The sequence below is a fragment of the Homalodisca vitripennis genome, chromosome 4, assembly GCF_021130785.1.
Source record: "Homalodisca vitripennis isolate AUS2020 chromosome 4, UT_GWSS_2.1, whole genome shotgun sequence".
Classification (NCBI taxonomy): domain Eukaryota; kingdom Metazoa; phylum Arthropoda; class Insecta; order Hemiptera; family Cicadellidae; genus Homalodisca; species Homalodisca vitripennis.
In genome coordinates, this window is record NC_060210.1 from 88,587,655 (window position 1) to 88,602,041 (window position 14,387).

The window sequence follows — 14,387 nt, forward strand, 5'->3', positions numbered from 1 at the left end:
GTATGTAATATTTGTTACTTTTAGCTTAATGTTACAAACTAATAATAAATGTTCAAACTACCATGAGTATGAATAAAAACAACAATTTGTAAATAGAAATGAAACATTTGAACATTAATAAAAAAGAAGATATGTTGTCACAAAAACAGACTAGCAGTCACCCACGGCTTTGCGCACAATTTCCTTTTCAATAACAGGTACGTCATAGGCCTATACTATTTAATTGGCATAATAAGTACCCCTGAAAATAAGAGATGGCTATTGGAATATTCTAATCTGCTAATCCATTTCAGAATAATTATACTTTTATACTAAAAAAACACTGTTTTGGTTACTCAATTAAGTCAAAGAATGAAACGGATTTTGAGTACCAGTGGAATACTAAAAAGTTTCTACAAAATTCCTTAATATTTGAATAGTTCCCACAATTTCAATAACAACTGAATTATATTAGGCCGGTGTGATGGGCCCTTATGATAATTTTGAATCTGAAGTGTGTGTGTGTGTTCTATACTATTTCAGCGTTCATGGTGAAGAGGTTAAAAGTTAAAAAAATAATAAGGACTAACTTTTATTTCAGGATTTATGCATGAAAGAACACTTCTGGTTTGAATAAATTACATTTCAGATGTCATAAAAGACTATTCCTTGTTGTCATGATCAAAAAAATATACATACTCGTACATAGATATGACAAACCAACATCAGTCAAAAAGCATCTATTGGTATATTTTTAATATCGAAGTACTTTTGGATCAAGAAAATTTATTCATCATGGGTATGAGAAACTTGTTTCTGTTCTCTTCTACTTCTGGCCCTTGTTATCTACTTTCGGTCTAAGATATTTTACAACGCTACAGTAGCATTCACATTGTTGCCCTGATCGAGAAGATGTACACATACATAGGTCTGAAACCTGTTCTTCAGTCAAAACATTTCTACTTCCAGTCTAAGGTACTCGCAAGGCCATATAAGCATTTGCTTTGTTGTCCTGATCTAGAAGGTATAATATACATACATTGGTCTGAAAAGTCTATTTCGGTTAAACTCAACTACTTCCAGCCTACTTCTGGTCTAAAGTATTCCCGGTCCCGTAGTGGTATTTGTATTTGTAACCTGATCAAAAATATATATACATACTTAGGTCTACATACCATTGTCATCTACTTCTAGCCTGAGGTAGATGACTGGTGTCATAGTAGCATTTGCATTGTTGCCTTGATCAAGAAAATATATACATAGATCTGATAAGACTTCAGTCAAAAAGTGTCTACTTCCCTTCATAATAATATAAGTCAGGTCTTATGTATTTCTGAGGCCATAGTAACATTTTCATTTTTGTCTCAAACAAAAAAGCATACACATACATTGATTTGAAAAGTCTAATTTGGTTAAAAAACAACAATTTCCAACCATTGCAGTCAATTTCCGGTATAAGGAATTTGAAAATCAGACAAAATTATTTAAAAATTATGTCACAAACTTATTTTGAAATAACTTATACTAAAATAATGAAAATATTACTTTAGAATAATTTTGAAACTTTTTCTCAATGTGTTAAAAATTATTTTAAATCTATTTTAAAGTAAAAAAAAATTAAAATTATATAAAAAACTTATTAATAAGAAACTTCAAAATGAGTTATAAAATCATTTGGCAGGGGAACAAAAGAAACCACACTAAAAGGAAATGAATTTAAAACAATTTTATATATTTTTCAAAATGTATTAAAAATGATTAAAAACATTTTTTGGCACATAATGTTTGCTGCTTGGTACCTTTTCATTGTTTAGTTCACCCAGATGTACAGAAAAGTTGGCAGAAGCGACAGTCAGCACTGTGGGAGTGGTAGAAAGGTATGTGTGGTAGACCACAGACACGCAAATCTTGTTAGTGGACAGAGTTAGGGGTGGACTGGTGATAGAAGCTACATTCACATTCTCTGACATTCTTAGTACCTGTCCTGAAACAAATTCATTTAGAATGCCCATTATTAGTTAGGAGATTAATCCAAAGTGTTAGAAACTTAAATTTATACTATTAGATATAAAATTTGTACGCACTTGTTACGAGTACGCACTATGATCCAAGTGGACAGACATGCTTATTTAATGATTGAAACTTCTCTAGGAATTGGATCTACAGCAGTGTGAAAAATCTTGTTCAACCTTTTTAAAGTTAGGAAAGTTGATTCTCAATAGAGTCCTCACAATTTGAAATACATAATCATAACTCTGAGCATGTAAGAATATTTTTACTCTGTTCTAAAAATTGAGTGGCTGGGTGCTTTCAACGAGTGAAAATCTGACTTCAAAAGTACATTGACGCTCAAGAGCATTAATTTGAACAAGCCTAATGTTTGGTAATTAAAAAATGAGTGCTTTGTGAGTTAATATTGTCAAAACTTTCAGAGTGACTCTCAAATCATCAGTAAATGCAATATTAGTACCATCATCTATTAGCATTGGATATGCTATCTCATACAATGTTACTAACAAACTCTTTAATATCTTATTGACATTTTCATATTTTTCTATTCGTTACCTATTGTGGACTAAAATTCCTTAAATTTAAATTAAATATTTACTTTTAGAATACTATAAATTAAAATTTAAAAAGTTCCATCTTTATTCCTTTCAACATCAAATCTTTTACACCTCAAAAATTAAAATTGTTTCTTGTAGAAATAGCTTTGTCAAGATAAAAAAAAAACCATTTGAACAACTATTTTATCTTTTTTATTATGTTCCTTTTCTGCCATACAGTCATAATGTTTTTCTTTTAGATTAAACACATATCAGCCTGACTTCTAGATACCTAAATAGCTGGTTGTTCTCTTGTTGCCTTGTTATCTAGGCTGTATTAATTTATTATGCAGTTTTAACTTTGTTGGTGTTTCTTGTTTCATCTTACTGTTAGATTTGAAATTTCACTTCTCTCTTTTCTTCCTTAATTTTAGCATTTACAGCGTCGTGCTTTTTTTATTTATTTGCACTTTGCATTTTTGGTTCTTGGAAAACTGTCATAACATTCCTTTATTCTTTCACGTTTTTATGGCTGAGATTTCCTAATTAGATCAGATAATTAAATCTTCTTTGGTTTAACATACCTTTACCGTAGTTAGTAGCTGTGATTTGGGTGTCTCCAGCTTCATCAGTGCGCATAGTAACAAAATTTATCGGGATTGGGTGAGGATCCACCCATGTCATCATTGGTGCCTTTAATGATTTGGTATTCCACAGTTGGACTGTGCCGTTATTGTATATCTCCACTAGGAGATAATTTTCTGCATTCACTTTTCCATAGCTCCATTCTTCCATCTAGAATCACAAAGTAATATAAAAAGAGATCCACACAACTAAATGTTTAATTTATCCAAGGAAAAAGTTGAAAATGTTATTAAAAGTAATGTCAATTAACTGAATCTTTCCTTGACTAATACCCTTTATAATTTAGATGCTACTGTAAACTATAAATAAATTTAGCACCCTTAAACACTTCCAGTGGAAGAATATTACATACAGTCTGCACCATGGCAGGGTCACCAAACAATTCTACAATGTTCAGCTTTGTTAAAAAGCTTAACCCTTTCCGCTCGGATGGGCAGCAGTACTGACCAAATATGGCTTCTCGTAGGCTTGTATTATTTTAGCGCGTACTGTCCACTCAGATCGGATGGGCAGCGGTGCTGTCCACTATGGCGCCTGCGTGCACACAGCAGCCATGTCATTGTTGCGTCCCCACCAGCCCGGATTTATTTTCACCGCGTCATTGATACTGTGCCTTTTAAAAAGTTAAATGGATTTAAAGGTCCAAAGGTAAATAATACTGTAGTCGAAAAGTATTACAATGGAAATTTTATATTTCTATAAACTAACATGAGTTACAATGAGTATTAATAATGTGACAGTAAATAATTATAACATGATAAAAAATAAAATTTAACTGCTTATTATTGTTCCGAATACAAATTTAACTGCAGGCTAGTTGTCATCTTGTTGTTGAAATATCTGAGATGAATGGTACTTTTCAAAACAAACACCGATGTGAAGACCGGGCTCACGTTCACAAGTTTTGCAATAAAACTTCACTCTTTTCCTGGTGCCGCCTTGTGCTCTGCTGCTACACACGACGCAATTCTTCACTTTTCTACATTCAAGAGGATATGGTAGATGAAGTTTCCCATTTAGTCGGGAAATGTTTTGCAATTGGGATGGTCTTCCTTTTTTATTTTTGTTCCTTACATCGCCAACAAGCTCTAATACCAGTAATTAATAATAATACCAGTAAAACCAGGTATTAATACTGATATATTTACACTTTTATTTACAGTTATATTTACACTGATATCTACAAAACTTCATTTACACTAATATTTAATAAAATTGCACAATACTAAGAATAATAAACAATCCGTTCTAATAATGCATGTAGGTTAACTCACTAGTGACAATGTGGTTAAAAGCGCGCTAAAACGAAAGCTTAGAATGCAATATTGACCAGATGATCAATTTCCAAGCTTTGCAATGAAACAGCTGATTGATCTTAATGCGTTGTATTATAAAAAATACGTCAGAATAAAAAAAAGAGTTTATAACTTGTGGTCAACGCTGCTGTCCATCCGAGCGCTAGTAGGATTATTCAACGGATCTCCGAGGACGGTGACTCTAAAAATATATGCGCGCGCTAGAGGAAATGGCGGTGGCCACTACTGCAGCCCATCCGATCTCTGTGGACATTCTAACATTACCGCTCCGAGCGGAAAGGGTTAATAATAGCTAAGAAGAAAAGTAAATATATACACATAATCTCTCTCTAAGTGAGAGCTGATGTTTATAACTTTGGAAAATCTTATTATTGACATAGAACATTTTAAACATTGTTGTATAATATTTGTATCTAAAATACACTTTTTTCCTGATGAGCTAACCTGATCAGTGATGTTTGCCAGCTTGTGACAATGGACTGAGATGATGTTGCCATCCATGTCCTGGAAGCGAGTGAAGCGCTCAAAGATCTGATTGTCACACCTGTAGAAGAAACTATGGTGAAGTCTCGTGAGCTGGAGGAAGTAGAACCTTTCTTGATTCTGAATGTAGGCTCTATTCTGGGTGAACACGATGTTGATGTAGGACTGATTGTGGATGAAACCATTGAACCGAATGAAGAGAGCTTCATCAAACCGTACATACCTGGACGCTTGACTCATCACCTTGATCTCCGACCAATCGCCTGGAATATGTGATTATAGTAAACAAGAAATTCGAATATGCTGAAATAATAATGATGTATAAGAGATTGCAGGTACCTGTATCAAGTAGAGGTGCACTCTCCCAGATATCCCAGTCCCAGTTGTCTAGTTGCCAGTCACAGCGGATGTCACTTAGACGGACAGCGACACATCTTGGCACCTCAGCACCAATCTCTGGCTCTGTTAACATAGTCAGTCTCTATTCACGAGCATAAATTTGCAATTCCTCAACTCATTTTGATTCTTAATCATATTTCAAAAATTATTTTTAAAACATCCATGTCTAAAACTCCAAGTCAATTTTCTTCTTCTTCCAAAGGGCAGCCTATTGCCCTTAAGCCTCAAGGGCCTTTATGTACCCCGGAAGTGCACCATGGGTCCAACCAGTTTATGGTTTCAGAAGTTCCACAAACTGCCGAAAACAACTGATCAGATCCTCCTGGAGAAATTCACAAACCTTATCCACACTATAAAAGATGGTGTAGCACTCCCTTGCTATTGTAGGACAGTCAAAGAGCAGGTGTTCAGCAGTCTCCTCCTGCTTGTCACACATTCTAAACAGCGGATCCTCCCAAAGAATGCCAACTCGGTGAAGATGCTTTCTCAAGTGAACATGTCCGTAATGAGACCCTTAACCCGAGCAGACACAGATCTACTTAAGAAGATCAGACGCCACCATAAGAAGGGGAGGCGACTGTGTGACCATTCAGTTCATTCTCAGATCCAGATGCAGCCTCCACCTTCTCTCATGTTCAGCATGAACCCACTTCGAAAAAGCCCTCGAAAAAGGATTCACACCTAGAAATACCACAGAACGATTAAGGTCCCTTCATGTTACAAGCTGAGCCCAAGTTAGCCAGGACATAAGCTCTTTCGCTCCCCAAGTTCTCCTCATGACCAGGAATCTAATAAACAGTCACATTGTTGATTCTGCCAAGGGAAGAAATTATTTGATAACACTCCCATAGAGTTTGGAGTTGAACAAACAAGAGTTCAACGACTTTAATGCTACCTGGATTCTGTGAAAATAATAATCTTATTACTCCTACACTGCAGATGAAGATTCTTACAAGAACATTCCATTATGGCTGTGATTTCTGCTTGAAAATCTGTGGAAAGGACTCATAGAGACCACCAACTTCCTACAAGGTCCTACTCCCACAATTCCAGCACTTGTGCCACTTTTTATGTTAGAGCAATCCATAAACCATTCTAGCTCTGCAGGTGGAAGAGGTTTTCTTCCCTCCGACCAATCCTCCCTAGAAGGTAAAACAATCCTAAAGAGTTTGTCAAAGGAAAATCTTTGTGGCATATGATCTGGCCGTAGCCCAAATGATAATCTCCTGGGAGGCAAGATAAAGAAAACAGCTTACACCTCATGCAGGACGCCCAACAAGCGTTCATCTGAGCCCAAGATGGTTGAATTCGGATCCCCCATTGATCTTGAGTGGCACTAGACACTGTCATCCCTGGGGAAGTACTTTCCCAGTTCATTGGGGATCACCCGCACTAAGGTCATCCCATCCCCTAGACCAATTAGTCAATTTGGTTTAATATTTAAATCCTTAAATTAATTAATTATATCATTGTATTTGTATGGGGAATCTAAAGAATTAAATTCAGGCCTGAGTGAGCCATAAGGAATGACTCATTCAGTTTTTAATTTTATATAATAATCATTTCCTGACTTTTCACACGTGTGTTGATTTTGATTTTATTTTAATGCCAGTAACATTAAGGATGTTTTAAGATTGCATGTTTTGTACTTTTTGTGTCATTTTAATCAACTGAAATTCATATTTAACCCTTAAAAAATATTATTACTAGTTCAGAAAGTTTGAGAAAATGTTAAATATACTATAGAAAAATCATATTAAATATTGTTTTTTAAATAACAATCTTCTATAGTAAAACTTTAAACATTAAACACACTTGCTAGTTAACATATCTTGCAGTCAATATGTTAAACTATGAATCCTCTCTAGTATTAGTATATGTTATCTGGAGAAATGTTACCTCTAAGGATAAGACAAACACAGTACATTACTATTTTACTGAAAATATACTCACCTACCACATTACCAGCTACCAAGTAAGGGAGACCAAGAGCATTTGTCCTAGCGTGAATCTCTGCAGACATTGGACCTTCATCTGAAACAATTGTTTTATCAGAAATACAAAGTATGTTTTAGTAATCTGAGATACAGCAGGTTTGTGATCAAATTATTTTGTATTACTTATCAAGTACATGTCAACTAACTCATAGTATATATCAAAGAGGTTGGTAGGATTGGACTTTCATGGAATATTGTTTACTTTACTACTATTCATTTTTTCTTACTTATAATTCCAAGTTTAGTGTTCAATACCTTACAAATGAGTGATGAATTTGTTTCAAATAGACGGTGCGAGATAAGTATTGTTTTATTAACATTTAGTATTATCTAACAATTTTTCTAATTGCTCCAAGAGTCTTAAAAAATAAAGCTTACCGAACTCAATTCCTCCAGCAGGCTCATCAATGCGGTAAATTGTTGTGACATCATACAGTTCTGAAACATAGTTGAGGAAAGGTATACTATTGTATTTTAAGACACACACAAGCTAAAGAAATTAAAAGCATTTAACTTAATATGATACATTTAAGAATAGCAGGGGTACGCCTGACGAACTTATCTATAAAAATGGTTATTTGGCACACTGGCAGCTAAAAAATTTACAGAAACAAAAAAAAGTAGCAAAACAATTATATTAATAGTTTGTCTAATAAGTGTAAGGCTGTTAGGAATATTAAAATTTAAGTATATAATAGAACAGGGATATCAAGATATTGTCAACATGGTTATGATGACTTTGAAAACATACTTATATCATCTGCAATAATTACTTATTTGAGTTAGGCATATTTGATTATATATGCCATGAATTACTAGCATTCGATTGTGTTGACCATCTTATGCTGCTTGACAAATTGGGGTCCCATGGCATCCGAGGCCATGTTTATTTTTAAGCCACAGATCTCAAGTTATCCAAATTTCAAACCATGTTTCTAATTCAATGGAAATTACTTATGGAGTCCCTCAAGGATCAATTCTCAGCCCTATTCTGTTCCTGCTCTATGTCAATTACATAGAATCATCACTACCACATGGAAGAATCATGCAGTATACAGATGATACAACTCTTTTTTTAATGAAACAACAAAATCAGTTTTAGAACAAAAAACCTATGTTGCAGTAAACAGTTGTGTCCAACATTTTCACAGCCTCAATTTAAAAACAAATTCTTCAAAATCCAATGTTCAAAATTTTTCTTTGCGCTCGACAGACTGCGAATATGGCCCGGCCATCGTGTTTGATGAGGCCATATTAGAAGAGGTCTGTTCCTCGAAATTCCTTGGAATTTACCTTGATCAAGGTTTGACATGGAATTTTCATATTGATTACTTTTGCTCCAAATTAGCCTCAGACATTTATGTGTTGAGATCTCTAGCTAAATACTGCCTTATTCAGGTTATGATGACGGCTTATTATGGCTTGATCTATCCACATCTCACCTATGGACTAGTGCTGTGGGGTACATGTGGAAGTAACCAATTTTTAAGAGCTTTCAAGCTTCAAAAACGAGCGATACGCATCATTGCAAAATTAAAATTAAGAGAGTCATGCAGGCCAGTTTTCAAAAGGTTGCAACTGTTGACTCCGCCAAGTCTCTACATTTTAGAAACAATGTCATATTGTATGCTTAAATGCACCTTGACCAACAGACGGGATGTTCACTCGTACGAGACAAGAGGCAGAGAAAACTACTGAACCAGGAGACACAGGATGGTAGTTCATGAACGTTTGCCCTCACAGGCAGGAGTTCATCTCATCAACAGCTTGCCAAATGAAGTTAAAAATTCGCCTATGCATAAAGCATTTAAAACTCGTTTGAAACGCTGTTTAGTGTCCAACGCTTTTTATAACGTGAACGAGTTTATGGCGTATAACTGGGAGACCGCACAATCAGAAGACTTACTCTCGAATTGAGGTGGGGGAAAAAATTGGTGATGAATGGAGCAGAGTGAGTGTCAAAATGTATGTATGAATGAGAGTTTGTAGCATGTGTGTCAAAATTATTAGATACTTGACGTTTGCTATACAAATGTACCTTTTGTCCCCGCAATAAATACTTGACTATTGACTTCTATTAGAAGAAAACTTGTTGCTTATAGAGTCAGGTACAATGAACTTTGCACCCTAATCAAAGAATATGAAACAAATGATTGTCCAGCACACAGATGTCTGATTTAGAAAGTACTGTAACTGGGGTGCTACAAGGATCTGTTTTTGGACTTATCTATTTGTAATTGCAATGGATGATTTTTCATTTATTGTGCCTTGTCTGTACATGAATATTTGGCCTCTGATGCTAGTGATATGTCTTTAATAATATAGTTTTTTACTAATTTTATTCATAATATATTTTTATTTGTATGATTTTAATTAAGTCCATTTTATATGTTAAATTAGTTATAGGTTTTATTATTATTTTAAATATTGTTAAAGTTATAGACTTATTTGTATTGTTGACTATTTTGTATTATTTATACTTAACTTATTAATAAATTAACTTGTTTATTATTTCCTATAATGCAAATTAATATAGTTTTTGTCCATTATGCAAATTGGCCATTTTGCGCAAAAACAAAACAATACTTGATAACCCTAATTAGGGATAATTCTGAATTAGGGTTTATGTATAAATACTACTGACACAGTGTGGCCTCAATGCAGTACCAGATTTATCTCTGAATCTACTACACTGTAGCCTAGGAATATGGGTTGCTTAGATTTTAGAGAGAAAACTTTAAGCTAAGTAGAAACTATTCAATTGGTTTTACTAACTATTAATTTATAAGTAACAAACTATTTTGTTGAGTATATTATACCTGTATAATATAATAAGTATACAATTTTATAATAATTAATATTATTACTATTGTGATCCATGAATTCATGAACACTGTAGAATGCTCTTAGAACTAGCTTGTAACTTTCTCTTAAATAAATTTGGATTATTATCTAATTTTACATATTCAGGTAAAATATTGAATAATTTTATCCGGCTTGAACTGGAAGATGTACAAATAAACTTGGTCTATGTTGTTGCAGCCTAAAAATTTGATTGATCTTCTTTTATTAATTATGGATATTTTTTTCTGTTTGATATTTACTTTTAAAATAAAACTCTATAATTATACCTACAATTGATGTATTAGATGGAGACAGTATCTGTAACTCCCTGAAAATGTTTTGACAAGAGTCTGTTTGTTGTAATTTTTAAAATTATTGGCATTTTAGTTAAATAAATAATTTGTAGTAATTGGATTATTAGTAAGATTTTCCTATATGATTAGCGGGGATATATTATTAGCTAATAATGAGCCAGTTTCAAAACATCTGTTTAGCAATAATTTCTAAGGTTTGTTAGGGCATGTATACCAAGAGAAACCTCAGGAACAAAGTTGATAAGATTTTTTTTATTTTTAAGATTGGTCTAAATGTATATCTAAACATTTTATGGTTGTCACTTTTTCCAGTAAGATACCAAAATAGTTGAAGAATGTACAGATTATAGATGTAAGCAGATCAAGAGTTATTGTGCGGTATCTTTCCCATTACTTATTTAAAGTAAATATCCATTATTTATCAACTTTAAAAGCTTTAAGTCTTCCACCTAGTTTTATTTGAGCTAATCAATTGGTGTGATTTCTATTTGGTTTTTGTTTCTCCTATACCCAGATAGTTTTATAAGGCCTCTCCAAAATAATAAGAAAATAAAATTTTTTTATCCTTGTTCACAAGGATGTAACACCGTACACTAATCCTGAATACATTTTCCACCCTAGCCAACCACTGTTAATGTAAGGTGGGGCCTCCCGCCAGCTTTACCAAAAACAAGTGATTCTGATAAGTGCACACCAGATCACAAAAATCCCTAATGTCAGGCACAGGAATAGGACCTGCGACTCCAAGTGCCTTAGACCACAAAGCCATCCTGGCTTGATGTCTTGTATGTGCAGGTTGCTCACTTTTGATTCTGGTAAAATAGTGTTCACTCAAATATCGTTTTAGCAGTGCACTAATGTGTCACAATTATAATCCATAGTGCTTAATAATGCATACGAATTAACCCTATGGATTCAGCGAAGTCATGGAAAGTTTTTAATTTTTTACATGCTTAACCTAATACTGTAAGATTTGTTGACACTTGTGAAGATGATAGATTCGAATCCTTAAAAAGCAGTGTTTCTCTTTTGCAACATATAATCTTAATTACTGTTTTAAAACATATGAATAATTTTTTATTTGAGCAGTTGACACGTTGAATGCGGCAGTCGCCCTAGTGCACTTACTGTCTTACAAAACTACTTAGGAACACTCCGGATAGAGCCGCATCAAAGGTATACTATAGCTAGACAGTAATTGTAAAGTAGTTTAATACGTTGACTGCGAAAGTCGCCCTAATGTGCTTGCTGTCTTACTAGATTACTTAGGAACACTCAAGATAGAGCCCCAGAAAAGGTTTTAATATTTCCCAAGGCTTATTAACACCCATTTATAACTCCCACATAGGCTCAGAACAAACTAAATAAAGGTAAAAATACTAACTCTCGTTATAACACTAAAGAGTATACCAGGATTTAAATTTTAAAATACATTTATTAATTTTAGTTATTGTCTTGTAGGTTTCTGAAAGTTTTTCATGTGTTGCACAACATCAGTGTATATTTCTTACTCTGAAAACTTATAAAATAGATAAATCTAATGTTAGCTCCAAGTTCTATGAAAGAAATTGAACACTGTTAACCCTTTGTGTACTAACGTCTGGAGAAGTACTGAGAAATACTAAAATCCAGCTCATTGGATGTACTCCTAATTGTTGAGAAATATAAACATCTGTGTAACTGGATAGTACAAATCTAATCACGAAGAAACGTAGATGAAGAATATATTATACATAATACAAGTGGACGTTTGGCAGGCTATTGAATACTCTTAACATGTTTTTGCCATATTGTATATAATTGAACTATATTACCCCAGCGTGGACAGGAGACAAAAAGTCGAATTCATTAGTGCACATACAATGTAATAAATGATGGCGCTCAATGTAATTTTGAAAAGAAAATAGGCATATTGTAGTTACATATTACAGTCTAATGATTATGAGCTTCAGATGTTAAGCGAAGTTGTGTATGGTTTTTATTTTAGGCTTTGCACGTGTATCACTTCTGGATCGAATTAGTTATATCTCTGATGTCATGATTGAGCTTGCTTTGTTGTCTCGATCGAGAGAATATGTACACACATCACGGAGTTCTGAGAACCAACTTTAAATGATGTAAACATATATTTCTTTTGTCGCATTATATATGTTTACAAAGAACAGCTGATTAAATTTGAACAGGCTCTTTCACTTAATAACATATGTTTGCTGCAATGCATTTCTTACGGGTATTTCTGTAACTTTTAGAGACCAGTGGGGCGGAATCCTGAATCGGGAACGGCATACAAAGTATCCTATGTCCTTCTCCCAGTTCTTAGCTACATTCCTACCAATTTTCAGCCAAATCGGTTCAGCCGTTCTTGAGTTATAAATAGTGTAACTAACACGACTTTCTTTTATATATATATATATATATATAGATTATAGTTACCTTCTTTGTTGTTTATATAGTTCAAAAATAGATGGCATTGAGAACCAGGCAGCTGATATGCAGTAGCAAGATTTTTTAAAAGTATTATACAAAATTCAGTTTTTTAATAAAAACGATCGATTATTTATGATTTTGTATAGTTTTAGTTATAGTATTTAGTGACATAAGTAGTTTTATTTTCAAAAATTTTCTAAATATTTTTCTAATACAAAAAAGGAAAAATGTATTTTATACGTACATTTATATGTACATTATACAGATAACTTTTTAGTTTTGATTTATATCATGGAATATTATTTTTACGGTGCTAAAGAATTTCTTCTTGAATAGTAAAAAATTGATGAATTTTTATCAAAATATAAAGAATTTACAGGGAATAATATAAAAAGGTGCACAACAGCCTACAATGAGCCCGATATCTCCCGGTAGCCCCCAGGTAAAATCACTGGAAAAGAAAATTTGGTCCGTAACCCAAGGATTAATATAAAAAAAAAAATAGATACAAACAGAAATTGAAAAACATTTAAAAGATTTTAACTATAGAAAATACAAGTTTTCCACCTAAGTTACAAGTAGAAACAGTACCAGTGTAATAATAAACTTACCAGAAGATGAAGAAATAGTCCAAATAGAAACAAACAGCAAGAGACACAGATGCATATCGTTGCTGGTGTTCAAATGCCGGCTGTTGAGCTAATTATCAGTTGACCTCTTCTAGAAACTGGATGGATTATCTCAACAGACAGCCTTGACTTTTTAATGCTAATTTTGTTTCTCAGATTTATGTCATCACATTCAAATTAACTTCCAAAAAAAACCAGAGAGTTACTTAGCTAATAAATTTAGGTTGAGGTCCTAACCAAAAATAAAATTAATAAATTTCAATAAACTTAAAAAAATATATTTTTAATATTATGAAAGTATATTTATTTTGCAAATGACTATGCTACTTTCGCAGTTTTGATCAAACTGACTATAAATTTGTAAAAAATAGTTTTCTTCAGTAAAAGTATAGTGTTATATATATTGTACTTGGGAAAGTTGTAAATTAGGTTAATTGCACAAAAATATAGTTTTATATCAACCAGGTTTAATTTAGTCGCTTATACACATAAAAGTTCATAGACAAATTCCAAATAGTAACCAAAAAGAAAATATATCAAAAATCCCTCATTAATAAAGTGAGATATGATAATCATCGATGTTCAAAATATTAATTTTGAGCAAAAGTAAATGGCTTGGCTTGAGAAAATTGATATGAATTGTTTGTGAAAGAGTCATGGGAGCAGAAAACTCCCAAAACAAGAATTTTTTTTAAGCTATAGACGGGAGTTAATTTGTAATAATTGATTGTAACATACAATTTTATTAGATTTGCACTTGTAAGATGTAGTTTTTACATGGTACAAAAAAAGTTTTTCAGCGCATCAA

The 14,387-nt window shown here is 33.1% G+C and overlaps 1 protein-coding gene across 1 annotated transcript in view; it reads right to left on the bottom strand.

Moving 5' to 3' along the window:
• LOC124359725 overlaps positions 1-13,669 on the bottom strand; it is a 49,117-nt gene extending 35,448 nt beyond the window's left edge. Inside the window, exons 1-7 of the mRNA XM_046812700.1 lie at positions 13,562-13,669; positions 7,744-7,803; positions 7,322-7,402; positions 5,309-5,431; positions 4,931-5,232; positions 3,110-3,320; positions 1,779-1,963 (exon numbers count right to left, since the gene is read on the bottom strand). Coding sequence (XP_046668656.1) covers positions 1,779-1,963; positions 3,110-3,320; positions 4,931-5,232; positions 5,309-5,431; positions 7,322-7,402; positions 7,744-7,803; positions 13,562-13,616 — 1,017 coding nt within the window. The 5' untranslated portion in view covers positions 13,617-13,669. The remainder of the gene's footprint in view (positions 1-1,778; positions 1,964-3,109; positions 3,321-4,930; positions 5,233-5,308; positions 5,432-7,321; positions 7,403-7,743; positions 7,804-13,561) is intronic.
• Positions 13,670-14,387: the final 718 nt, after the last annotated feature.